Source organism: Microtus pennsylvanicus, chromosome 7 (genome assembly GCF_037038515.1).
Source record: "Microtus pennsylvanicus isolate mMicPen1 chromosome 7, mMicPen1.hap1, whole genome shotgun sequence".
Lineage (NCBI taxonomy): Eukaryota > Metazoa > Chordata > Mammalia > Rodentia > Cricetidae > Microtus > Microtus pennsylvanicus.
The window spans coordinates 57,260,242-57,287,283 of NC_134585.1; the positions used below are offsets into that span (position 1 = coordinate 57,260,242).

Here is a 27,042-nt window from a genome sequence, read left to right on the forward strand (position 1 = left end):
ACTCTGGCTTTAGGCTCTGGACTGTCTTTTGCCTGCTCCTGTGCTCTGGCCTGTGGCTTTCTCTCTGCCCATCAGAAATCTGCGCATGCACAACACAGCTGCTGCCTAGAGAAGGTCGGAGCTGTACACATCTAGCTATGCATGCTCTTAACAGGTGGCTTGAATGCTTTAGCAACTCGTGAGATGGAGTGGGCTGTATCCACGCTCCGTGTTTCCACTCTGGCTGGGAAGCCCATAGAAGGACCTTAGTGACCACACTGGACAATGAAACCAAGGTAACAAACCAGGGGGCGTGATTTCCATTGGTGGCACAGTTAGAGGCACATTAGGACTGGTTAGGGCTGAGCTATCTCTCAGCCCATCTTCCAGATCTGTAAGTACCTCAGGCTACGTATCCTAATCAGTCAGATCCAAAGCTCTCAGGAGGCAACACTATTTTCCCTTCATCGTCTCTGTCTCATTCTTTCAGTCAGGGTCTCTCACTGAACCGGAAGTTTTTCACTCTGGTTAGGCCAGCTTGCAAGCTCCTGGAATCCTCTTGTTTCTGTCCCCCAGTGCTGGGGTTAATGACATACACAGCCACAACTAGCTTTAAATGTGGATGATGGGGTTCAAACTCAGCTCCTCATACTTGCGGAGAAAGCAAGTCCACAGAGTCATCTCCCTAGCCCTCACGCCTTCTTCTCCATTGACTCTCGGCACACACTGGTTCATCGGCGAATGGCTTTGACAGTAAGCACAAGGTCGGCACCAAACATTTCCCCCCAGTGTTGGTGCTCAGAGGGGACAGTGAGCATCTGACTCCAGCAAACCCATCATCAGTGCCCACTATGCTCACCCTAATGCCTGACCAAATAGAGAATCAAGAAGACTCGTGCAAAGTGCAGGGTGCAGGACACGGGCCTGCCTGGTCAGTGCCTTAGCTGCTTACCTCATTCAGCTTGACCCAGTTGAAGGACTTCAGTGGGTGTGAAGGCTGGGGGGTGCGCTTTTTCCTGAGTGGAGCATCATTGCTGGGGTAGAGATCCTGAGGCAGGGGCATGCCTGAGCTGAAGCAGGGTGGGGCACCTGGGGGGATAGGAGGCCCTCCAGGAGGAAGGGGTGGTGGGGGTGGGGGTGGGCAGCAGGCAAAGGGGAGAGGGGGTGGGGGTGGAGGCAGATCATTGGTTGTTGTGGAGGAAGACAGGGTGAGTGGACCTCCAGGGGGAGGTGGAGAAGACACTGGGCCCACCTGTGGGAAGACAAAAAAAGGCAGGATGGTGTGCTTGTCAGCATTCAAGCTAACCAAGTCTCCACATTATCCCCATTTCCTCCTTACTGAACCATCTTCAACCCTTCATGTCCATTTAGACACCATTTTCCTCTCTGTATTTTAATAGCCAACATACATGCACAGACAGACATGTACACACACAGACACACATGTGCACATGCACACACACAGATACAGACACACACATGTGCAAACACACACACACTAAGAGACCAGAGGCACAACCATCAAATGAAACATTCAGACATGTGTATGCAGCAGTGCAGGCTGCTCCCTGCATGAGGACATCTAGCTGGGGCAGGAATTCTACCCGCACTCCCTTGTCCAAGATTCACATCTGGGAACAGTGTCATCCCATCCTGAGAAGGGTCATTTTTTTCTAATCTGTTAACATAAAGGGCTCACCCATACAAACTGAAAAGCCACTTGGGTTGTGGTTCAAGGTTCCCCTTTCTCTTCTCCCTCATCTTGGGGTTCTTCTTCCCATACCTGCTCTGCTCACTCCCACCTGACACTCAGGGTGCTTGCTGAAGCACACAAATGGGAGGGGATAGTGCCCGCGTACGCGTACTGAGATATCATTGAGTTGGGCTACCAGTTCTGCCACTTGTCCCCTAGCGTGGCGCAGCTCCTGCGACTCCCGGGCCAGCTTGTCCTTCATCTTGTTCAGGGTCCTCATCATCTCCTCCTTCTCCAGCGTCTTTGTCTCACACTCCCGCTCCTTTCTCTCCAGCCGGCTCATGAGCTCCATGTGTTCTGCAGGCGGGTGGACCACAGAGAAAGTGAGAGGGGGGAGCAGAAATGACTTTCTGGGGAAGAAGAGGGGTCCCAGGCAGGGTGCAGCGAGTTTAGGCGGACCCTCTCACCCTTCCGGAACTTCTCGGCTTGGTCTCGCCACTGCTTCACCTCGTTCTCATTGATGAGCCTGTTGAGGAGCGGAAAGGACCACGTGACTGACATTATCCCCCTCTTCCTGGAAGACAAGCATCTCTCTTCCCCAGAGGAGAAACTGAACTCTGATCTGTCCAGTCACAGGCTTCTCACATGCTTCTCCAGGTCCCCATTCCTGCCCATTCTCACTCTCTCGTGCCTCTCCAGGTCCCCATTCCTGCCTACTCTCGTTCACTGTCCTCATGGACCATGAGAACGGGAAGGACCATGAATCATCTTCCAGTCCAACTTCCTGTGTGATTCTTGATGGGAATGAGAGGTAAGTACTAGAGAGAGGACCGAATGCAGGCTGCCTGCAGTACATATGTGCGCATAGAAACACTCATATAGACACACTCACACACATGCACACATGCACACCTTTGTAAAGGTAGATCAGTACATCTAAGAGACAGAAATATCAGGACAGAACAGAGGAGCGATGGCGCCTGATTGCAAGCACATGTGTCACATGAGGGCAGCCTCATGCACAGCAAACTCTTCTATCAAGTGTTAAAATCCCCCAGAGTCCAGAGTTCTGAGGGACTGAATCCCATCACGATAGCCCAGTTATTATTACATTTTAATGTTGTTTATTTATCGACTCCACGCCAGTGCCTGTGAAAATCAGAGAGGACAACTTTGAGGGTTTATTCTCTCCTTTGGCCATGCAGATTCCTGTTACTGAAGTCAGGTCATTGGGCTTGGCAGCAAGCGTCTACACTTGCTGAACAATCTTGCTGGCCCATGGTGAGATTTCTCTGGAGGGGCCACTACTGTGGTCATTGGGGTGCTACATCCTTTACCACCCAAAGAAGTGGTTCCCTGGGCATGGACAGGAGGGGAGCTGGGAGACTGGGTTCTTCTTGGGGCCAGGCCAATGCAGATGGTAAAGAAGTGCTAATCAGCCCAGACAGTGTGACTGTTCTGGGACCTGTTGGCGCCCTGGGAGTTTGCTGACACAGCCTGTGTGAGTTAAGCAGATGCCAGTTAGGGCCCTTGTGGTTGAACTGGGCTGATGCCATTTGTCTATGAAGCCCAGGGGCTCGTTTCGGAGATAACTAGAAACATCACACTCTAGGCCAGTGTGCGCCCTCATGCCAGAGATGCAATCGTTGATGGGAGGACCCAAATCAGAAGGCCAGCCAGATGGAGGTGGGGAGCCTCTTGCATGTCCGTGTGTTACACTCTATAGGGAAAGGCTCTTAGCAAGGAACTCTAGAAGCCCTCAGTGTGAGAGCCCGGGAGTGGGGTGCCTATTATTACATAGCTCAATTAAGACTTTTCTCCTGCCTCCTTCCTGCCTCCTGTCCCCAGCTACACTGCGAAGAGTGACAGAAACTTGTGTTAGCTAGTAGATCTGGGATACAGAAAGGCTCAGAGGAGAAATGGAACAGAGACAAGAAGAGAAAAACCCAGTCATACCACACACATGCACAAGTAAGCAGAGATATAACCCCCATTCCTATTCTGACCTCTGGGGCTCAGAGGAGAGACATTTAAGGCTGAATCAAGTCTCATATGATGGTTCACATGTGGGAGCAGCCCTCCCATTTGCTTAAAGTGAATTTTAAGACTCCTGCAACCCAAGAACACAGAGGCTTCACTGGACCCCAGGAATTAGCATGTCTGCAGAGGAAACATTTCCCCCCAAATAACACAAAGAGTTTGCAGAAAACCAAACTAAAGCCACTTTGTGATTATTTTACTAGCTGTACTTGAGCCACAAGCCAGCTAGGGGTTGAATGAAATCAACACCTGATCATTTGTGCAAATAAAATGAGAATCATTTAAAATTTACTTTGCATTTGGCTTTGGAATGCAAAATCAGGAAGGCATTTGTACCCTGAAGGACAGTTAGCTCAAACACACATATCAAAGTTAAATAAAAATGGAGGTAAAATATCAGGGCATTAAGGCAGGTCTTACTATTAGCTCACCAATGTAAGCATAAATGGTTTCTGTGTGTCCTCCTATACCCACACTCTGTGAAAGCTCTAGGGTTCTGACAACCTCATGCAATAGGGTTATGTTCAAATGGCCATGCCCCATGTCAGAGGCCACCAAACCTGTGAAGAGACAGCATTGGTATTTAGGTGTTTTGTACAGCATGCACAGGGCTGTCACACGGTCCTGTGTTTGCTGGTGTTTGTACCCCATGCACAGGGCTGCCACACGGTCCCGTGTTTGCTGGTGTTTGTACCCCATGCACAGGGCTGTCACATGGTCCCGTGTTTGTTGGCATGAAGCATAAGAACATGCTGTAGCAACAGCTCAAGACTTGGGTTTGATCCCCAGAACCTGCTTACATAATGGGTGAGGTGCACAGCTGTAACCCAGCACAGGGAGGTGGAGATGGGCAGATCCCTGAGGCTCTCTAACCGGCTAGCCTCGCCTAATTAGGGAGTCACGGGCCAACAAGACAACCCATCTCAACGAAGATGGACAATGTACCGGGGATATTGTTGGCTTCCACATGTGCATCCTACACATGCATGCATACTCATATGAACATGCACATACATGTATATACACATGACACATGCACACACATTCCAAAACAAAAATAAATAAATAAAAGAAAAACAAAACAAAACAATTCTCAGCTCTAACTGGAAGACTGGGATGGCTCATGACCTATGGCTGACTGGCCAGTGTGCTGTGTAAATGCTCTTAGCCTCTCTAGCTAAGCCTTGCAGGGGATAATGGAGAAGAGAGAGTGAGAGTGTAACACACACTCATACTGTTCAGTATGGTCATCAGTAGGCTCATGACATGTGGTTATTCACATTTAAATAAGACAAAATGAGGACTCTAGTGTCTCAGTTACACTTGACATATATGTCCAATACGCATGGGACAAATAGTGACTACTTGCCAGGGTTTATCTTGTCTTTCTGACAGGACCTAGAGTCATCAAAGAGGCAAACCTTTGGGCACATCTGTCAGGAATTTCCTAGCAAAGAAAACCCACCAGTACCATTCCAGAGGCTAGGGAGTGGGTACACAGAAGAGAGGGGACCCACCAGTACCTTCCTTCCTCCCTCCCCCCTCCTTTTCTTCTTCTCTCTCTCCCTCCCTCCTTCCTTTCCTTCCTTCCTCTGCTTTGCACAAGTGTTTTGCTACACAAAGAAGAAAAGTAACTGACCCAGCTGCCACACTGGCCAGGGCCCCCTCATATTGTGGAACAGTTTCTGAAGTCTCACAGGGATTGGAGAGGGAGCTGAAGTTTTGCTAGGAGAGCCCAGAGGGAGAGAGTTGGAGCCGGGTGGGAGGCCAGCCGTAACTCACATGTTGACGATGTTCTTGACGTTGAAGTTTTCCAGCGGGGCCAGGTCAGGATCCATGCCCCGCTCATCCTGAAGCACAATCTGCTGAAGGATTCGGTCCAGGAGCTGCCACTGCTGGAAGTAGCCACCATTCCGCTTGTCTGGGGGGTAGAAGGCACTGTATCTGTTTGGAGCCCTGGAGCCCCTGGAGCCCTTGTTCTTTCGTGACTGCCCAGGCTCAGGCCAACAAGGCAAGCCTCCCCCTCTTAGGAAACTCCTGTCTAATGGAAGAGGGAGCATTGCTACCAATCATGGAGACTCTCAATGCAGTGGGCTCCTCATCATCTGCAGAGGCCTTCATGACCTGGTTAGCCCTCCTAACATTTTCCTACAGTGCAAAATACTTCTTTCCCATGAGACCCTGCGCATACTGGGCCCTGGGCATGTGAATGGTCTTTCCTACTGTCTATAAAAAGCATATGTTTGAAAATATTAGATGTTCAATAATGAAGTCTCCAGGGGAAAACTTCATACAAGATCTCATGATTATCTTTCTTTTCACTTTAAAGAAAAAGATGAATGGAAGCTGATTCCAGGTGTGTGCTGAGCCATCAGAATGAGCTAAAGAAGGGCTGGATGAAACCCGGGAGGCTTCTTGGTGGAGATGACCTTGAACTACGAAGGCAAAACTTTGTGTCTTCTCACCCTCAATGATTACAGTTGCCCTGGATGCGGACTTCCTTTTTAGGCAAGAGCCACTCTCTCTCCTTCCTTGGCCACTCCATTTTTTTTTAAAAAGATTTATTTATTATGTATATAGTGTTCTGTCTGTATGTATGCTTGCTGGCCAGATGAGGGCACCAGATCTCATTACAGATGGCTGTGAGCCACCATGTGGTCGCTGGGAATTGAACTCAGGACCTCTAGAAGAGCAGTCAGTGCTCTTATCCTCTGAGCCATCTCTCCAGCCCCATCTTTAATGGCCAATAGGAAAAATTAGTTTAATCCTGACGTCAAATTCTGCCTACAACCTAGACAATTGTGTTTTCAAGGCCCTATTTAGAGACAGAAGAGAGGGGCCCCTTCATATTGCTTATGGGCCACCAAACAGGAATCCTCTGGAACAGAAGAAATCAGATTCCAGCAACTTCCATGAACATCTGACTGTATTTGGGATTTAATAAAATCTCTCTCTCTCTCTCTCTCTCTCTCTCTCTCTCTCTCTGTGTGTGTGTGTGTGTGTGTGTGTGTGTGTGTGTCCCCCAAAGACCAGAAGAAGTTGTCAGATCTCCTGAAACTGGAGTTACAAGTATTTGTGAGACACTCAACATGTGTTCTGGAAACTTGAACTCTAGAGGCAGACGCCTTTGATTGGGAGCCACGTGTTTCAGCCCTGGGCTGGGTCTGGAGAACTGTGGCTTCCTGGGGCAGCTCACTGTCTCTGTCCTCCCTCTCACCATTCTGCCCACTCCATGTTGCTGTCCCTGGGGAATGCAGCATACAGGCAGGTCACAGCTCACAGTGGCATGCTTCATCTAAAGCCAACCCCAAACAGTGAAGAACTCATGCAGAAGTCATAGCACACAGGTGTCCTGAGTTCAGCAACAATGTGACACGTGCCCCAAGTTGGAACACAGTAAGTTGTAGCTGTCACCACCACCATGGCTTTGGGGATCCTGATTAGGCTGATCCTTACAGAAGACCAAACAAATTTTCAAAATTGTCTACTTTTTGGAATGCTTGGTGCAGCTGAGGCTCATTCCCATCACATTCTGGGGCTACAATGAGTAATCCTGAATAATTTGTTCTTGAAACACTACCCATCAACACTTGGCTCTTGAAAACTCAGCATCTGCTCCCGGGCGGGAGTAAACATGAAGAGCAAAACTTAAAAACAAAGCAAACACGAGGCTGGGGAGATGATCCAGACTGTGCTGGCCACACAATCTTTAGGAGCTCCATCCCTAGCATCTGTATAACATGGTTGGGGAGGCAGAGGTGGGAGGAGGCTGAGTGGCCTGTCAGGCTAACTGAATCTGTGGTCTCCAGGTTCAGTGAGAGACCCCGTCTCAAAAACTAAGGTGGGGAATGGCTGAAAACAGCACCTGACATTGACTTCTGGCACATACATGTGCATGTGTGCATGCACACACGCATAACCACACATACAACCACACACACACACATATAATCACACACTATAGTCAAAACAAACAAAGCAACATGACCATTGCATATCTGTTCTGTTTCTCAAACCATAAAGCTTCCTTTTACAAATGACAAGAAGACTAAATGTAGCTGCCATCAACAGATCAACTGCTGCTTGTTGGCCCACAAGGCTGGAATTTCTCCAACCATGTACTCAGCTCCACCCCCAAGGTGACATGAGGCAACCCAAGGAGGGAGGAACCTGAGTCGCTAGGCCTGGTCTCCTGAAGGCAAGCACAGAGGGAACTGTGCCAGGTTCACAGGCAAGGCAAGCTCTCAATCATAGACTCACGTCTACCTGTGGATGGAGCAAGGCTGAGAGAGCGGTGGTGAGAGCAGGTACTCACATGGCATCTGCAGGCAGTGGTGCAGCACGGAGAGAAGGCAGGGGTAGGCCTCCGTGTGCTTCAGCTTCTTGTGGATCAGCTCAAACATCTGGGAGGCACTTTTTGTGTCGATGTGGACCTGGGGAGGTTAGACCACAGTAAAGGGCAGAATCAGACAGCGGAGGGAGAAACGAAGGGCTGGAAGGTAATAGGGGAAGAGTTCCTCTTTCCTGACTGCAACCCAGGAACGGAAAGGAGGAAGTGTTTACATGATGGATTTCCCAGTCTCAGCACCCCTGGCATCTTGAGGCAGATAATCTTTTGGTGTGGGGTGGGGCATTCCATGTCTTGAAGAATGTCTAGTGCTATCCCTAGTCACTGCCCCCTAGATGCCAATGGTCCCCTCCCTCTTCCCTCCCCAAGTTGAGACATGTGAAGCATGTCCACTCTTGACCAATGCCACCCTGGCTAGGGACAGCTGAGCTACCCTAAGGAAAGCAAGGGGACACAGATGCTTCAAAGTAGCAGGTGGCCTGCAGTTCAAGGCCCAGATCTGCTCTAGGTGTGTGACAGCTAGGAACCTGGGAACTTCTCTGATCTCTGACTTCTTATCTACGGCTCCAGGCCTTGTGAGTGGGTAATGGGTGATGCTCAATGCCGGCAAGCCCTGACCCAAATGAGGCCATTGTTTAGGTGGGATTGTATGACCCAACATCTAAGTAATAGAGATGTGTGTATTTCATCTGCTGAGCCCCAGGTGAAATGGTTTGGTTAGCACCATCTGGCTAGGGATAGAAAGAGACAACTTGGGAAATTAGGGGCAGCAGGGAAGAGTCAGCCAAAGACAGGATTTACGGCTAAGTATGTTTACTCATGTACTGCTGTCTTAACTTTGGGGCTTTGGGTTTATTGGGGACCAGGTATGGCTTATGAGGTAAGACCCCCAGAGCAAGCACACCCCCAGAGTTCCTTCAGAAACAGGACCTGGCCACAAAGTACCACTGGGGATCCAGCCAGCACTGGACTGACTTTAGGCACAGGATCTGGAGCCGTCATTTTGGGGTTGCCGGGGATCCCATACAACTGTTCCACCCCCACAGGCACCTCACCATGTCAAACCTCCGGGCTAGCTCCAGGTCGTCCTCATTCCGTACCATCTCAAAGAAGTCTAAGTGCCTAGACAGATAGAGGGTTGATATGGGGTGCAGAAGAGCTGTTAGTAAAGCTTGAGCAGCCCCCGTGGGGTGCCAGCCCTTCACCGTCTCACTGCCTATCTGAAAGGCAAGACTGGACAGAGGCATACAATATAAACCAACCCCCACTTCTAGATAAGTTTCCATGGTCTTGTGGTAGTGTGGTCATGTCAAAGTCTAGTCTCCATGGAGCCACACTTCTCCACTTTGACACTGTTGACTTGTGAGGCACAGTTGTCCTTGGTGACGGGAAGCTGCTTTCTGTGCTTCAGGCTATTGGTCAACATCCCTGACCTTTACCCACAAGATGACAGCAGACCCTCTGCCCCAGCCAGCCATTATGGATCAGATTCTCTCTCTCAGCACTCAGGAGGCTAAGGTAGAAATATCATCAATTTGAGATAGCCTGAGCTATGTAATGAGTTCGAGGCTAGTCTGGGCTATAGCATGAAACCCTACCTCCAACAGTGCAATCCAAAAATACCTCTAGACACTGCTAGGTACCTCCTGGAGGATAAAATCACCGGCTTTCAAAACCCACTGTCTTTCCAATATTACCATATTATCTCCAACTTAGTCGTCAAAGCAAATTTTCCCCTTATTTTCCACAGAATCACTGTCCCCTTTCCACATCAAAACAATCTATTCTCTCTTCTTCTTTTTATTCCTTACCCTGGGGTGTGTGTCTGTGTGTGTGTTGTATGTCTGTGCTATATGCACATGTGTATTATGTGTTTTTTTTGAAAGCTAATAAAGAATCTTGGTCAGGAGTCCCTTCTGTCTCTACCTTATTCCCTAGATCCAGGATCTCCTGCTGAACCTTAGCAAGGCTGGTGGAGGCCTTCTGGCCTCCCCTCCCACAGCATTGGTGTTTCAGGCCCCCATGTAGCCCTACTTTAACATGGGTGCTGGCAACAAGATTCCGTTCCCCCAACTTGCATAGTAGCAGCTTATCCTTGCTGAGCTGCATGCCTCCCTGCCCTGCATGCTCTCTTCTTAACCTCCAGTGTAATAAAGAGGCTTCCCCAAGTGAGATGGATCCAGTGTGGCTCACTGGCCACACGTAAGAACATGACCATGCATTTTAATCATCAGGGCATTTAGAGCATACACTTGGGGTTGAACAGTTCTCTATAGAGCTGTACATTTAGTATTCCTGCTCCTTCAAAACTAAGAATGTTGGCAATGCTCTCTCTGACAAGGTTGAAAACCAAAGGACACCTCCATCTATGTCTAAATGTCTCCTAGCGGCAAGACTACCTTGACTGAGGACCATTGGTTCCACCTGTCTATAACATCAGGGATGAGGAAAGCAGGCCAGCGTAGGCTCACACAATGCTGACCCTAAGACTAGGCTTCAAATGGCACTTGGTCCCCAGGGGAAGAACAGCCTTTTCTAAGGTCCTAGCCCCCCTCATGGAGAGGAGATGTCACGGCAGGTCTACGCGGTGGGTCTGGGTAGCAGAGGACTTACTTGTCCAAGATGGCGTTCTCGTGTTGTCGGAGTTTATCAATCACAGGCTGGATCCCCAGCATCAGGAACTCATACCGGAGATGGAGGCGGAATTCCAGGTTATCCTGAGGGTCACCAAGGGAGGACCAGGTTCAGTAGCTCATCTCATGTTCGAGAGAAATGCCCACAGACTCTTTCAGCACCTACGTCAGCCACTGTCCCATGTCACACCGTGCAACAAGCTCATCTAGAACCACTTTCAGAGAGTGCTTGTAACCTTGCTAGTCCTCTAAAGCCAGCCTGCCACTGAGTCCCTGTCCCCTACCACGTCACCTCCCTTCACTCCCCAGTCGCTGCTTGCTTTGCCCTCTGATATCAAAGAATAGTGCTGCAAAGGAGTGAGCGGGGCTTGGCGAGTTTTCTGTTCCACTGAAGTTTTGTACCCTTGGCCATGCCTTTGCTTCCTTTTTTGTAAAAGTGGATTAATACGTATCTGTGGGATTGGTGTGGTGGTTTGAAGGGTTCATATATTTGAATGATTGGTCCACAATTGGTGGAACTGTTTAGGAAGGGTTAGGAGGAATGTCTTTGTTGGAGAGGGTGTGTCACTGAATCCCACAGCCTTCCCAGTTAGTGCTCTCTGCATTGTGTTTGTGGGTCACATGCAAGCTCTCAGCTTCTGCTCCAGTGTCATGCCTGACTTCCTCATGCTGTGCTCCACTCCATGATGATCATGGGTTTACCGTCCAAAACTGTGAGTCCCCAGCAAACTGTTTCTTATATAAGTTTTTTGGTTAGGCAGCTCATCATAGCATAAAAAGGTAACAGAAACCAGTAGCAGGGAGTCAGCTATTGCTGTGACAAGCCTGGCCATGATGATTTTTGGACTTTGCAACTTTGAACTAGGAAAGTGGTTGAAAGTGGGACTTAACAGGCCAGGCTAGCAGGGCTTGGAAGTCAACAGTGCTGAGGACAATGTGGGCTTTGGAGATTCAGCGCAAGAGGTTTCAAAAGAAAACAGTATTAGCACCTGGGTTCGAGACCATTCTTGTGACATTTTGGCAAAGACTGTGGTTACTGTTTTCACTTGCTCTAAGAAGCTGATAGATCGAAGAGTTTTGGGCTAATTCCACTAGCAGAGGAGATTTTAAGACAGATTTTAATATTGACGATCTCGCAGCCATTAGTAATCACTCTAATGTAGTCTACAATGAAAAAGGTCAAGTAGTACAAAAAGAAACACAAAATGTTCAATTTGAGGAGAACAGAGCACCAGGAAATTGAATGTTGGAGCTAAGGTCTGTGCTAATACAGATTAGGGGAAATAAAATCAAAGAGGTGGCTTCGGAGTGAGACCACACCAGAGTTTATGGTCCTTAAAAGCATCAACAAGTCAAAGCTTATGCAAATGCAATTCAAGGACAGGTTCCATTCCCAACAGGCAGCCAACTTGGCAGCAGCACCATGTGGTTCTGAATTCAGAGTTATGAAAGATAAACAGGTGAAGGGCTATGGATCTTCCTCCTAGTTAAGGAAGTCCAGTAAGCTAGGCGTGTGGGGGAACATCCCTGTTTGGAGTCCAGAGAGAACACTGTGGGAAGCTGTGAGAGAGAAGCTCAAATTGCACTGGAGACCCCCAGAATGTTGGAGATGTCAGAGTCTTGGGATCTCTGCCAAAGAGAGAAGTGTGCTGCAGCCAGCAAAGCAGAGGGGTGAGCAATCTAGTTCCCTTGGCATCTGTTATAGAACTGTTGGATTTGGAGTTAACCCGGCTGGGTTTTTGTCTTGCTTTGGTCCAGTATTTCCTCATGCCCCATTTCTTCCTTTTGGAATGGTAATGTATATTTTTGCCATTGTATGATGGAAGTATGTAATTTGCCTTTTGACTTTACAGGGGTTATAAAAATTAAGAGAATTCCTTGATTCTCAGAAAAGACTTTGGACTTGTAGACAATGCTGAGACTATGAAAGACTATGGGGACATTTGAAGTTGGACTAAATCCATTTTGCATTATGATATGACCATAAGCCAATGGGGCCCAGGAGTGGAATGTGGTAGTTTTAATGAGAAATCCCCACCCTCCCGCATATGCTCATGTATTTGAATGACTGGTTCACAGTTGGTGGAACTATTTAGGAAGGATCAGGAGGTGTGGCCTTGTTGGAAGTGTGTCACTGGAAGTGAGCTTTGGCGTTTCAAAAATCCACCCCTTTCCCAATGAGCTCTCTTTTTCCCACTTGCTGGTAAGTATGTGAGCTCTCAGCTTTGTTTCAGTGCAGTGCCTGCCTGCCTGTGGCCATGCTTCCCACTGTGATAGTCATGGCTCCAACCTTCTGAAACCAGATGCCTAATAAACTCTTCTATAATTTTTCTTGGTCATAGTGTCTCATCACAGGAACAGAGAAGTAACTAAAATGGTTCATATTCTTAGCATTTTCTTGGCATGACAGGGAAGATGACAGCCTTGAAAAGCTGGTACTGACCAAGTAACATGATGTCCCCATCTGAGGAATAAAGTGTTCCCTAGAATATCTGATGTAATATAGGTAATGAGAACTGCACATGCACGCGAGAATGCATGTGAACACAGGTACACACAGGTATTCTGGAAAGAGGGGGAAGAAGAGAGATCGTCCATCACTCTCCAGCTTCTTTTGTTCTTTGGCTTGAACTTGGCCAGAACATTTGTTTGCCTTAGAATCTGAGACTTTAGCTGCTTTCAGGGTTTTCTAACGTTACTGTCACAGGGGTCTGGGAATCCCATTCTGTCCCCAGAAGGAGAGAAACCAGAAGTCACCCTTTCTAGCCTTCCCACAAGAACCTAGAAAGCAGCCCAAAATAGGGTCTCTAGAAAGCTCTAGAAAGAAGAACCAAAGGTTTTTCTCCTCTCATAAAGAAGTTCCACCCCCTGAGCCATCACCTGCCAGCCTGATTGGGGACTGTACCTGACCCACAAATGCACCATGCTACTGCTGAAGGAAAGAGCCCAGAGCTTAGACAACACCCCAGGGAGCAGTGTGGGAAGCAAAGTCAGAATCAGTCCTTAATCCCACTGTGAACAGCCACTTTTAAGATGGACTGTAGCAGTCTAGGGCCTGATGGGGAGGGGCTGGACTCATGTAAGCTGTCCTACAGGACCGAAAGTGAAGGAGATAAGAGGTTCTGAGGGCATTTGAAGATGACAATGGCAGCAGCAGTCACACTGACCAGATGCCTCCACCCTTCTCTCTGTCACCTGCCTAGAAAGCTCTCAAAGTCACGTACGACCTGAGATCCAAGATAAAAGGAAGGGGCCTCACCTCTCCAGCCCCAGCGTTGAGGACGGCATTGATGAAGGACATGATGGCTGTCTTTAGGTTTACCTCATCCCGGTACCGACCCAAACTTCGGTCCAGCTCATTCAGCAGTGTCTAAGAGGAAGACAGGGACAGTTGGGGAGGACACTCGGGTTGCTACCTGAAAAGCCTCTTGCCCTGTTCTACTGCCCTTACAGGAAGCCCCTCCATTCTCTCTGCCTGATCATGGATCATATCTCCCTAGCTTCCTGCTCAGCCCTCAGGGCTTGGGTTCCACTGAGCTTTCTGACTCTGCACCAGCTGTTGACAGTCACTGGCCATTCCTGCCCAGTTTCCCAACCTCGTGGATGCTACTTTTAATCTGCTTAGCATCTTCCCCGAAGGGTCAGGGGCCACTTTCTGTACAGGCTAAATGCTCATCTGCAAATGTATAGAGCCAGGTCAACACCTTGGCTCATGATCACAGAGTTTGCAATGTCAGGTCAACCATGGAGACTTAATCCAGGCACTGTGCTCAGGTCAGACCAAAGGAGGGAGCTAGAGTGGCCTGCATTCAACAATTCTTGTCTGGGCTCCTATCATGCGCCAGGGGCTGAACTCAGACAGCCAGAGCCACAAAAGCATGAAGCAGACCAGTATTTCAGCCTTGGGGACCCACAGCCTAGGAAGAGGACAAATCTATCTGAAAGCCTGACCACAGTTCTGAATATACAATTTCTTATGTCTTTTGAGAGAAGCCTTCTGGGTCCTAGCTCTTTACTCCTTCCATGAGTGGACAGGCAGCCTGCAAGATGCCCCTTCCCCCCAGTTTCCTTTATATGGTTCTCAGTATCTCAACTTTACCCTGGATCACCCCTTCCCTCTGGCCCATTGCCCACCTGGAAACGAGTACGTTCAGCTGCATACACCTGGTAGTGCAGCATGGCCTGGAGAACCTTCTTGTGGCCTCCGGGCACAAGGCACACTGCACCCAGAATCTCCAGCACTGCAACCTTCGTCTTGCTGTTCTCAGTGCGCAGGCTCTGTGCGATGGTACTGATGGCTTCAGGTTGTGCCAGGACATGTGCCCGTCCCTGGGAGTTGTTCATCAGAGCCTTGATGCAGCCGATGAGAGACGTGTGGATGCGGCTCTCACAGGTGGCGTGGTCCATGCTCCGGAGGAAATTCAGCAGGCAAGCCAAGCCTTCCAGCTCGATGAAGCGGGTCACGAACCTAAGCCAGAGCCCAAAGGAGTTTCCTATGTTTGGGTTCCACACACAGTTTACAAATAGCAACTCAATATGCTCACCATTCACCACACTGCATCCGCAGCGACCTCCTGGCTCATCTATGAGTTTATCCATAGGCCCCCAAATCTCAGACTTTCAGAAGACTCGGTTTTAAAATTCTTTAAAAAAACCTCATTTTTTATTTGTGTGTGTGTGTCTGTCTGTCTGTCTGTGTACATTCACATGTGTGCCAGTGCCTGAGGGGGCCAGAAGAGGCATTGGATCTCTGGATTTGGAATTAAAGGCAGTTGTAAGCTATCCAGTATGGGTGCTGGGGACAGAACTCTGGCCCTCTGGAAGAGCAGGAAGTGCTCCTAAGACCTGAGCATCTCTCCAGTCCCAGAGTTTTGGAAGCACAGCACAAAGGTCCCTGTGTCCATAGATCTCCAGGGAAACTGAGAATGTTACACACACAGGACTGTTCTCTCAAGGGAAAGGATGTAAAACCTATTCTTCCATGCAGAAAGCTGGGGACAGAAGGTATTTAACAGCCAGGTGATCTGTGCTATCTGTTGGGCCAGGCCATGTCAAACTCCCACAGCCAGGACCACAGCTGGCTGATAATCGAAGTGATTCTTACATTCAGGGCTCTGCAAGCTTCTACAACCAGAACTGGAGATACCTAATACTCTAAATGACACTATCAATACTGTACAGCCAGAGGCTCCCCCAAGCTCCCATAGCTGGGACCAAAGGTGGTTAGTAGCCCAAATGACCTCTACACTATCTGTATGACCAAGACTGGGCCAGATTCTTCCCTGGGCTTTTGAGCTAACACAGGTAGCCTAGCTCCAGAATCCATCTAGCGGAAGAAATGACATGTCCCCTGAGTTGAGTTTCAATGTAATTACAATTCTTTGTGCACCAGGAATTGTATTATTCCAGGAAACCTTTTTTCCAAATTATACAATGTTTAAATTTGTTGGCAATAAGTTTTGATCCAGGTTGACAGAAGTCAATCTGAACTGAGTTTTCATTCTCAACTTCCTGTTTTTTTTTTCCTCTGCCTGCCTACACCTCCAGGGACACCCCTCACCAAAGGATTTGTACTTCCTTTGCATTTTCTTTTATAGTTTGTATTTATTTATACTGTACGTGTGTTCTTGTGTGTGTGTACACACACCTGTGCATGTGTGCGTGCATGCTGAGGTGAGATGTTAATGTCAAGGGTCCTCCTCTATTGCTCTCTACCCTGTTTTCTGATACAGGGTCCCCCAGTTGCTTGGCCATCAAGCTCCAGGGAATCATTCATCTCTACCTCTTAGCACTGGGGCTACAGATATGCTGCATTTAAATAGGTGCTGAAGATCTGAACTCAGGTCCTCATGCTGGTATAGCAAGGACCTCACCTACTGAGTCATTCCCCAGCCTTATTACTTACATTTTAAATATTGTACACTATGGTCATGTCTCACCAAAAGGCTCGTGCATTGAAAGTTTGGTCCCCAACTGCTAACGCTAATTTTGGAGGTTCTAGAAACTTTAGGAGATGGGTGAGCAAAAGAAGCATGCCTCTGGAGTCATGCTGCAGAAGGTTATATTGTGCTCTGCTTTCCTCCTCGTTCTCTCCCTCCGTGTCCACTGTAAGAACAGCCTCTGCCATGCACTCCTGCAACCACAGAGTTTTCCTTCCCAGAGCCAGAGCCAAAGCAGAGTAACCAGAACCAGAACCTTCTGAGAGTCCTTTCTCCCTTCAGGTGCTTTTCTCTCGTACTTGGACATAAGGATAATTCCCACATTAAACCTGCCTATCACCGACTGTTATTTGCATAGCTAAGGTGGGGGAAATGTGTGAAGACATGATTATAATCATAGTGGACCAACCAGAGACTCATCTCTAATCAGACTGGGTACTGAGAGAATTATAGGCAGGTGACAAGAAAACACTCCAGCATGGGGGGGCCACGAGACTCTGAGTCAAGGAGCCAAGGCTGGAGAGCTCCCTCTCAGGACGCTCTGGAAACAACACTTATCTCCATGCTTAGCAGTGCGGCCATTAGCTCAGTCACTTCTAATCTGGAGTCTGTGCTCCCATCAAGAGCCTCCAGGAAGCACTCACTCAAAGTCCAAAGACCTCTACGGGAAAAGAGAACTACACTTTTATCTTGGATAGCCTCTAACTGCAAACTAGCATCCCATCGACGATGAATGCAAGCTAACAACCACAGAACTGCTAGCAGAACAGAGGCTTCGTCAACCCAAATAAATCACCGCTATTTTCATATCAAATTAGAGCTGTTGCCAATATTGCAAAATATCATTTTCATCCATCGGTACTTCAAGATTACAGTGCTTATTATACCCGCTGCCCGCTCAAGCATTTAGAGCACATTTATTGCTATCGCCTGCATTTTTAATATTTGTGAGCCTTTTTTAATTGAACTGGCTTATTCTTCAACTCTGTTTGTATATTTTATGCTGTTATTTAAAGCCATTACTTCCAGGAAGCAAGATTTTAGCTTTTATCTGTGTCTCTGTGTGTGAGACATCTATGGCAATACATTAAAAAAGAGTAAGTTGTAGAGGCCTTAATTTAGTAGCCTAATTAATGATCTGAGAAAATGGCCATGAATTGAGTTCAGAACCACTATTTGTAATTAATATGTAAATGTATCTCTATGAATCTTATGGTGTGCAAATATCAACAGAGCATGTTCTCAATTTAACAGTATGTATTTTTTATTTTTCCCTATTTTATGCTTTTCTGTACTGCACAGAATTTCTACAATGACGTCATATGATTCTTAAAATGAGAATTTTACTAGGGAGAATTAAAAGAAACTTTTGATTATATACCATTATATACTATCTTTACCATGCATCGTGGGCATAAACTCAAGAGGATACCTAATAGAAAGAAATATGTAATAGCAAAATGTAGAAAAATAATTGGGTAATTAGTGGTGTATACCAATATTATTTTGAATACCATTTATTTAATCACAAGTTTATATAATTTAAAATGTAATCAAAATAGGTCTAATATCTCATTTGCAAGATTGCTAAGGATTTAATAGTAGGTTCATCCAATGTTATAAGCCACTTCAAACAGACCATGTGAAGAGCCAGAAGCAAGGAACTCCTGTGGCCTTGGTGCCTTTGGAGTCTCCACTGTGGTCTAGAAATGGGGAGACGTATTCTGCAGCCTTTTAGACACCCATCCATCCCCTTTCCTTCCAGCTTGGTTCCTACTCTAGGTAGCTAGAACATGCCCTTAGACTCCACACTGCCCCCTAGTGTGTGGAGGGTTTCTCAACCCATTCCCTCCTTCCCCTCTGAGCTCTCAATTCCTCTTTTCAGAATGTCTTGTCTACTTCCCCATATCATTTCTGCTCCTATCCACACCCTCCCAGCAACCTACAGAGAAATAGAAAGCAAAGAAGGTAAAAGTGGATCTTCTGGAGTTCTTCAAGACTGACTTTGGCCAATAGGACCAGCATGGAGCAGCAATGTGCACGGCTTCCGGATGATGGGACCACTGGGAAGGGGCATAGAAGGAAAGAAGCAATTGAGAGAAGACAGTCCAAGTCACCTCATGGGCTGTGTCCGGAGGGCTGTCTTCAGGTCTTCTACAACTTGGTTCCTCGTGTCTGTCTCCTCCTCATCAAATTCATACAGGTTCTGCATCTGGGGCCCACAGGTAAAGGGAGTAGAAGTCACACTGAGCTGTTCGCCTTCCTATGGAAGGCTTCTGCACGCCAGGGGTAGCTGTGCCTGGGGAGGGCACCCTTGCCTTCCCATGGGAGGCTTCTGCATTCCCAGGGTATCTGTGCCTGGGGAGGGCACCCTTGCCTTCCCATGGGAGGCTTCTGCACGCCAGGGGTAGCTGTGCCTGGGGAGGGCACCCTTGCCTTCCCATGGGAGGCTTCTGCATTCCCAGGGTATCTGTGCCTGGGGAGGGCACCCTTGCCTTCCCATGGGAGGCTTCTGCACTCCCAGGGTAGCTGTGCCTGGGGAGGGCACCCTTGCCTAGGGAAGGGCAAGGGCTCAGAAAATACTTCTCTACTATGACAGACAGATTCCGAGGGACCCAGGTTCCTGTCTGTGACTTAATTTCCCATATCTAGGAAATAGAGGGAAATGCTGACCCAGGCCATTCCCCAAGATGTGAGATGTACAGCTGGGTTTAACTAGTTGAGGGGCCTCTGAGGTTCAAGGAGGTGGATTGGTCTCAGAATCACTGGAAAGCTGCTGAGCCTTAGCGAGTGTAGCACTGGAGAGCAGCAGAGGTGCCTTCCTAGACCTGTCTATGTGAAGTCGGGAGAAGATCGGACACTTACCGCAGCCATGGAGTTGATACGTTCAATGTAATAGTCGGGCCAGCTGGTGGCCAGCTTGTTGGGGTCCTCTTGCTCCTGAAACATGAGGGATGGGCTTAGGTATGTCCACCTATGGCCCATGGGACACACGTGACCCAACACATCAGTAGAAGATAGTGTGCCACAATGTCAAGAGGTTGGACACTTGTGGCTGGACAGACCCATAAGCTAAGACTGAAGCATCATTTGAAGTCTGTAGAGGGTTGGTTTCCATCCCTACCCACAAGGGCAGCCTGTGGAATTTCTGTTTCTTTCTTGGTGAAATATTGAAATAAATATGGATTTATGTGACTGCCAAGGAAGGGCAGAAACTGGGAAGGGGTCATTTTCAATGAACCATATGTACAAACTCTAAAATAGCTTTCTTGCTATCTCTAGTCTGCTAATGGTTAACAAAAATACCATTTTATGATTACTGAGTCTCATACAAATTCATATATTTATGTCTTCCATTTCTCTCTGTGTGTATGTATGATGTGTATGTCAGTGCCAGCACAGGTGTGTATGGGTGCACATCATGTACGCAACACGGAGCTGAAGGCCTGAGCATAGCCCTGTCATTGCTTGTTAGGCCCTGCCCACCTTGTAATCAAGTGGCTTAGGATGGCTAGCCACCAAGCCCCAGGGATCCCACTGTCTCTGCCTCCCACCACTGGGATTGTAAATGTGCTGCCCACCATACATGGATTTCCTTAAATATGCATTCTGTGGATCAAACTCAGATCCCCATGTGTGTGCTCTTTGTCAATGGGCTATCTTCTCATTTTGTTTTCTTTAAATAAAAAATTCACTATCTGATGTAGTGGTTTAAATAAAAACTGTCCCCCATCGGCTCATGCATTCGGACACTTGGTTCCCAGTTGTGGAGGTTATGAGTTTTAGGACATGGAGCCTGGCCAGTGTGCCAGGAAGCAGGCATAAGAAGGGAAGTGACACTTCTCATCCTTGCATCTCACTGACCCTGACCCAGCCCAGGAGTCTGGCAGGTGTCTGTCTCATGATTCTCATTCCAGAACAGAGAATCCTAATCTCAGAGGGCAACCCAAGAGAATAGGGACATTTTCTTGCCTTTAGTTTTTATATGCATTCCATTCATGTGGGTATGTATGTAGGTGTGTGGGGGGGGGTGAGTTCCATTCGTGTGGGTTTGTATGCAGGTGTATGTGTGCTGGGTGAGTTCCATTTGTGTGGGTTTGTATGCAGGTGTATGTGTGTGGGTTTGTATGCAGGTGCATGTGTGTGGGTTTGTATGCAGGTGTATGTGAATGGGTATGTATGCAGGTGTATGTGTGTGGGTTTGTATGCAGGTGTATGTGAATGGGTATGTATGCAGGTGTATGTGTGTGGGTTTGTATGCAGGTGTATGTGTGTGGGTTTGTATGCAGGTGTATGTGTGTGGGTTTGTATGCAGGTGTATGTGTGTGGGTTTGTATGCAGGTGCATGTGTGTGGGTTTGTATGCAGGTGTATGTGAATGGGTATGTATGCAGGTGTATGTGTGTGGGTTTGTATGCAGGTGTATGTGTGTGGGTTTGTATGCAGGTGTATGTGTGCTGGGTGAGTTCCATTTGTGTGGGTTTGTATGCAGGTGTATGTGTGTGGGTTTGTATGCAGGTGTATGTGTGTGGGTTTGTATGCAGGTGTATGTGTGTGGGTTTGTATGCAGGTGCATGTGTGTGGGTTTGTATGCAGGTGTATGTGAATGGGTATGTATGCAGGTGTATGTGTGTGGGTTTGTATGCAGGTGTATGTGTGTGGGTTTGTATGCAGGTGTATGTGTGTGGGTTTGTATGCAGGTGTATGTGTGTGGGTTTGTATGCAGGTGCATGTGTGTGGGTTTGTATGCAGGTGTATGTGAATGGGTATGTATGCAGGTGTATGTGTGTGGGTTTGTATGCAGGTGTATGTGTGTGGGTTTGTATGCAGGTGTATGTGTGTGGGTTTGTATGCAGGTGTATGTGTGTGGGTTTGTATGCAGGTGTATGTGTGTGGGTTTGTATGCAGGTGTATGTGTGTGGGTTTGTATGCAGGTGTATGTGTGTGGGTTTGTATGCAGGCACATGTGTGTGGGTATGTATCAGGTGTATGTGTGTGGGTGCTAATATGAGGGTACATCTGTATGTGTGCATGCACACGTGGAAACTGGAGGACAACCTCACATGCCATTCCTCAGGAGCCATTCATCCTATTTTTGAGATAAAAATCTCTTATTGAAACCTGGACCTCACCAAGTCAGCCAAATTTATTATCCTGAAAAGCCCCAAGGACTCTCCCACCACCTCTTCCCCAAGAGTGGGATTACAATCATGCATCAACATTCTGGCTTTTTGTGTGGTTGCTGGGATTTTAACTCAGGTCCGCAAGTTGGAGCAGTGAGTGCTTTACTGATTGAGCTCTCTTCCCAGTCCACACTTGGCTTTTCTTTAGGGTTTGTTCTCACATTCTTAGTGTGTACAGAAGACTATCTCTTGAATGAATGAATGAATTAATAAACGGAAGAAAGGAATGAAGGAAGAATGAAAGAGAGAAAAAAGAAAGAGAAGAAAGAATGAAAAGGAAGAAAGAGTGAACGAATGAAGTATCAGAGCTGCCCCTGCTAAGACCCCTGAGGTGGAGCAGGAGGGTCTTAGGGGGTGACCCCTGAGGCAGAGCTAGAGGGTCTGAGGGGTGACCCCTGAGGCAGAGCAGGAGGGTCTGTAGGGGTGACCCGAGGCGGAGCAGGACGGTCTGAGGGGTGACCCCTGAAGCAGAGCAGGAGGGTCTGTAGGGGTGACCCCTGAGGCGGAGCAGGAGGGTCTGTAGGGGTGACCCCTGAGGCAGAGCAGGAGGGTCTGTAGGGGTGACCCCTGAGGCGGAGCAGGAGGGTCTGAGGGGTGACCCCTGAGGCAGAGCAGGAGGGTCTGTAGGGGTGACCCCTGAGGCGGAGCAGGAGGGTCTGAGGGGTGACCCCTGAGGCAGAGCAGGAGGGTCTGTAGGGGTGACCCCTGAGGCGGAGCAGGAGGGTCTGAGGGGTGACCCCTGAGGCAGAGCAGGAGGGTCTGTAGGGGTGACCCGAGGCGGAGCAGGAGGGTCTGAGGGTCTGAGGGGGTGACTACCTTCCTTTTGCTGCAGTAGATCTGCCATTTCTTCTCGGGTGGTAGTGCAAACACAGCCTCTCGGTTTTTGTCTGTGAGGTCCAATTCATCCTACGAAGACAAGAAGAATCATGCCTGTGTATGAAGCCGTACAGGAGCTCAGAATACCCCAAACTACCCCGCAGCCTATTCCCAGGGAGCATACCACACCATAAGGCAACTCTTGTTCTACTAGAAGCAGAGCCCCGAGCCTTGCCTCTGCCCAGTGCTCCCTTTCTTCCTGTGCACACCTCCTTGTCCTCTTGCATCCCCTTCCTGCTTCAGGCCAGCTTGTTCCTGCCTTTCCCACCTTTGTTTCACTGTCCCTTGTCTGATGCATCCGGGGCAGGATTGCTTGTCTTTACAAGGTCTGCCAACACCTTAGGTTAATGGCCATGCCATTATATGGCCTTGCCTTTCTCAGATCTTCCCACCCTTCTGTCTGCCTATTGAATTTCTCCTCCGAATTTTCCTGCGTCCTTCAAGTTTAGCATGGGCTGGAGAAACTGCTGAGCCAGAGGGGTGAGGGCCAGAGTCTGAGCGGTGGGAATGGGACACCATCCCAAAGGAGGCATTGACACTCAACCCTACAGGACACCAGGTGAGATGGTGCAAGGCTCAGGGCTCCACAGAACTGGGCTATACTTCCTGAGGAGCAAGCCTCTAGGGTGGTCATATTTTGGGGTCTTGGTAATTTGAAAGATTTTACAGGTTTGACTTGCTGAGAGGCTTCTAAGGAGCTGTATGGTTTGTTTGGTGTGTGTGTGTGTGTGTGTGTGTGTGTGTGTGATATGAGGATATGAGTGTAGGTACACTTGGAAGCCAGAAGTGGGCATCAGATCCATCCTCTGGAGCTGAAATAACAAGCAGTTAAAAACCACTCAGTGTGGTGCTGGGAACCAACCTTGGGTCCTCTGTAAGAGCAGCAAACACTCTTAACCACTGAGCCATCTCTCCAGCCCTAGGGCTTTAGAGAGAATGTTTAAGACTTCTCCTTTCCTAGGTCAGAAGTGTTAAACAGAAATATAGTGAAAGTGGCATATTTAAAAATGTTCTAGTCACACAAAAATATTAAAGAGGAAAAATTAATGAAGTTAATTTTAATGCTACATTTTATTCCAATTAATATACTTAAAATATGACCATCTCAACAGTTTAATAAATGTAAGGAATGTCAGTAATATAGTTTACATTTTCCCTTTTCTTTTTCAATTTTTTTCTTCTTTTTTTTTGAGATAGGTTCTCTGACAGCGTAGACTGGTCTGGAACTCACTATGTAGCCAAGGGTGACCTTGAACTCCTGATCTTCCTGCCGTCCCTACTCCCCAAGTGAACCATTACATCTGGCTCATTATTTCACTTTCTTTCTGTCCTGCTGGGGGTGATGAGCAGCTCAGCTCGGCTCAGCTCAGGTGGCCAGCAGCTTAGCCACTGGACAGCAGCTTAGCCACTGGACAGCAGCTTAGACACTGGACAGCAGCTTAGACACTGGACAGCACATACCGCATGCTTAAAACAATGCTAACCAGCTTCCCTGCCTTTGCAATTAAACACGTCTACAGGTTTAGTGACAAGGAGAAACTCTTGCGTCAATGTTCTCCTCACAGACCAGGAGTCGGTTTTCTTAGATCTCAGTCAGGCCCCAGGAGCCAGATATCTCTGCCTCGATATTTCCAGTTATTCATCCTCCTGGTCCAAGGCTCACAGAGTCCCCTCTAGAACCCCTTTCTGCTTGCTTCTGAAATTAAAGATCCTGACAGATATTCCAGAAAGCAACTGAGAGAAAGCTATCAGGAGTTCTCAAAGTCTCTTTTCACGATCTGACCCCTTTAATGGCAGCCAGGCTGGTCCAGCACGAGATGACCCAGAGTCAAAGGGAACTGAGGCAGATCGCTTGTCCTGCAGGCCAGTTTGTGCTGTGTGCCTCCGCGAGGGTTTATTTCCTCTACAGCGAGGGTACTCTGGGAAGCACTGCCTCCCCCCTGAGAAGAGCTTTGTGGAGGGGAGAACTGGGCACTCAGACTCCTGTCCTCTCCCTTCTTTTCTGTCTATTCACCCACTCTCCTGCATCAGCGCCCTCTCTACCCCTCCCTCACTGACCACCAGCTCTGCAAAGCGGACGTTGAGCTCCTCTGGGTTCGGCATGGGACCGGAGAACTCCAGATACTGTAATGGGTGGTTGTCCCGGAGGTCGATCTCAGGGAGGTCATTGCCTCCAAAGCAGCAAAGGAAGCCCAGGCCATGGTGACTCCTCTTGCTCAGAGCCATGGTCACTGCAGGCTGGGATGGTCAGCAGGCAGATGCCTTATGTCCTCATTGGTACAATCTAGGTAACAGGACAGAGAGAACAGGTGGATATGAGAAAAGTAGGGACAGAGGCAGCTCTGCCTTCAGAACTCGTGTTATGGAGACTGTTGGGGGCCATCAGCTCACTATCAAAGGCCTGTCCCCTCTCTGACTCTGCTTCTTCTGTCTTCACCTGGAGTTGCTCATCTGCCCTCAGCAGACTCACAGGTGTTTGTGATGTGGACATTTCCCCATTCCCTTTCTTTGTCCCTGGAGACATGAAGAGGATAGAAGTCACAATCTGGGACCTTCAGGTGGTCAGAGTTGGTGTCTATCTGATGTTTCCCATACCTGTGATGAGGCTATTCTAGGAGTTCCCTGCCCCTGGAGGAACAACATACACCAAAGTTCATTGATCTGATCCATTTCAGGGTTGGGGAGAGATGGCTTTAAAGGCGATGGGAGGGGAGGGTAGAAGACAACTGTTGGAAGAACTCCGAGCTAATTAGAGGACTCCAATCCTGAGGCATAAGCCTCCGGAGGAGCGAGGGTGGAAAGAGCCTTCGTAGCTCTCTCCCGTCCTCTTGTACCCAGATTCAAGTAGCACAGCATATCCACAAGGCAACGGCTCACCCATCTGCCTTGAAGGAGGTTAAAGCCCAGGTCAGATGAGGCTGCCCTTTGGGATGGTGTCAGATGCACTTTTCATACCCACCAAGAACAGAGGACACTACTCCGACCAGGAACTGGGACTGACTGGTGGATTGGAACAGAAGGGGTTAATTCATTAGCTTGCCCCTGGGAAAACCTCACTCAGAGAGGTGCCAGCTGGAGGAGGAGCACTGACTCACACCATGGTTGCCATGGCTGCCCTGGACTGCTTAAGCTAGGCCATTGGCACACACAGACCTCTTCAGGGCAGATCCATCCTCCACCTCTGGTTCCTAACACACCTCAGATGACCTGAGTGGATTTAACAAGGAGACTAACAAGATTCACACATTCAGTCTTTCTCAGGTCATCTCCCCACCATCTTACACACAGAGCTCCATTTTATCTAAATATAGATGTAGGATTTGTTTGTTTGTTCTCTGTGTGTGTGTTGTGTGCGCATGCTCACTCACAAACATTTGCATACCGTGATGCACGTGCAGAAGTCAGAGGAGCCGATGGGACTCAGTTCTCTCCTCCCACCATGTCCATTCCAGGAATCCACTCCAATCGCCAGGTTTGGTGGCAATCACCTTTACCTGGGAAGCATCTTGCCAGTCTCTATTTGGTGGGGCTGTTGAGTTATTTTTGAGTCTTGGTACTTAGCTTTTCTCTCCTTGGTCTGGATTATTACCACATGAAGACATACCCACAGCTGTCACTACATCATTGCTGAAAATACTGACAGGGCCGAGCACGTAATCCCGAGATAACAGCCACATCTTCAGATGCCTGCCCACTCCTTGCCCACACCTGGGGCATGGTCCATCAGCGAGCAAACTCTATACCCATGTGACTCTTCATTGCCAGCCCCTTCCCGGTGCAGCAATATGAGAAGATTTTACTGTAGCCCTGTGAACTTGCTATACTAACACTGAAGTATTCCTTTCAACCGAGCTCTAGAATCTTACAGTGAAATAAAGAAGGCAAACATGGCACATGTGTGCCCTGGAACTTTCTAGAGAATAGCCCTTTACTCTGGGACTTCTAACAATTTACCTAGTAGGTCTCATTTAAATTACAACCCATTTTAATTGCCATTCTAGGTCTTTTAAAAAATGATTCCATTTTTATCTTTCTTTATAAATTGTGTGGTAGGTTTTTGAATAAGTTCAGACCAGCATTAAATAAAGCAGTTTAAAGGAGCCACGTGACAGCGCTTCTTTTCTTGATTAAACACCAGCCCTCGTGCATATCTGAGTCACATTGAAGGCAGAGGCTGCATCCCCGCCTCTCTGGTGACCTTCCTTTCTATAGGTAACAAAGCCTTGTCTCAGCGGGTGTTCAGTCCATAGGTCTGCCAACTTAGCCATGCCCTCTGTTCTCGGAAAATCAGGAGACAGGGTCTTTTACTAAGCAGCCAGGAAATACCAATTGAAACTGCTCAGCACTAGCAG

The 27,042-nt window shown here is 48.2% G+C and overlaps 1 protein-coding gene across 3 annotated transcripts in view; it reads right to left on the reverse strand.

The window, feature by feature from the left end:
• Positions 1 to 27,042, reverse strand: part of Daam2 (dishevelled associated activator of morphogenesis 2) — a 113,294-nt gene that overhangs the window by 23,107 nt on the left and 63,145 nt on the right. Inside the window, exons 2-14 of one of the 3 annotated variants that reach the window (XM_075980954.1) lie at positions 24,749 to 24,974; positions 22,631 to 22,720; positions 19,498 to 19,572; positions 18,750 to 18,844; positions 14,828 to 15,161; positions 13,953 to 14,063; positions 10,674 to 10,777; positions 9,116 to 9,182; positions 8,028 to 8,145; positions 5,495 to 5,633; positions 2,140 to 2,198; positions 1,845 to 2,029; positions 932 to 1,231 (exon numbers count right to left, since the gene is read on the reverse strand). In XM_075980954.1, coding sequence (XP_075837069.1) covers positions 932 to 1,231; positions 1,845 to 2,029; positions 2,140 to 2,198; positions 5,495 to 5,633; positions 8,028 to 8,145; positions 9,116 to 9,182; positions 10,674 to 10,777; positions 13,953 to 14,063; positions 14,828 to 15,161; positions 18,750 to 18,844; positions 19,498 to 19,572; positions 22,631 to 22,720; positions 24,749 to 24,916 — 1,845 coding nt within the window. In that variant the 5' untranslated portion in view covers positions 24,917 to 24,974. Of the gene's footprint in view, positions 1 to 931; positions 1,232 to 1,838; positions 2,030 to 2,139; positions 2,199 to 5,494; positions 5,634 to 8,027; positions 8,146 to 9,115; positions 9,183 to 10,673; positions 10,778 to 13,952; positions 14,064 to 14,827; positions 15,162 to 18,749; positions 18,845 to 19,497; positions 19,573 to 22,630; positions 22,721 to 24,748; positions 24,975 to 27,042 lie in introns of all 3 variants that reach the window. The other 2 variants (XM_075980955.1, XM_075980953.1) reach the window with 2 other exon arrangements.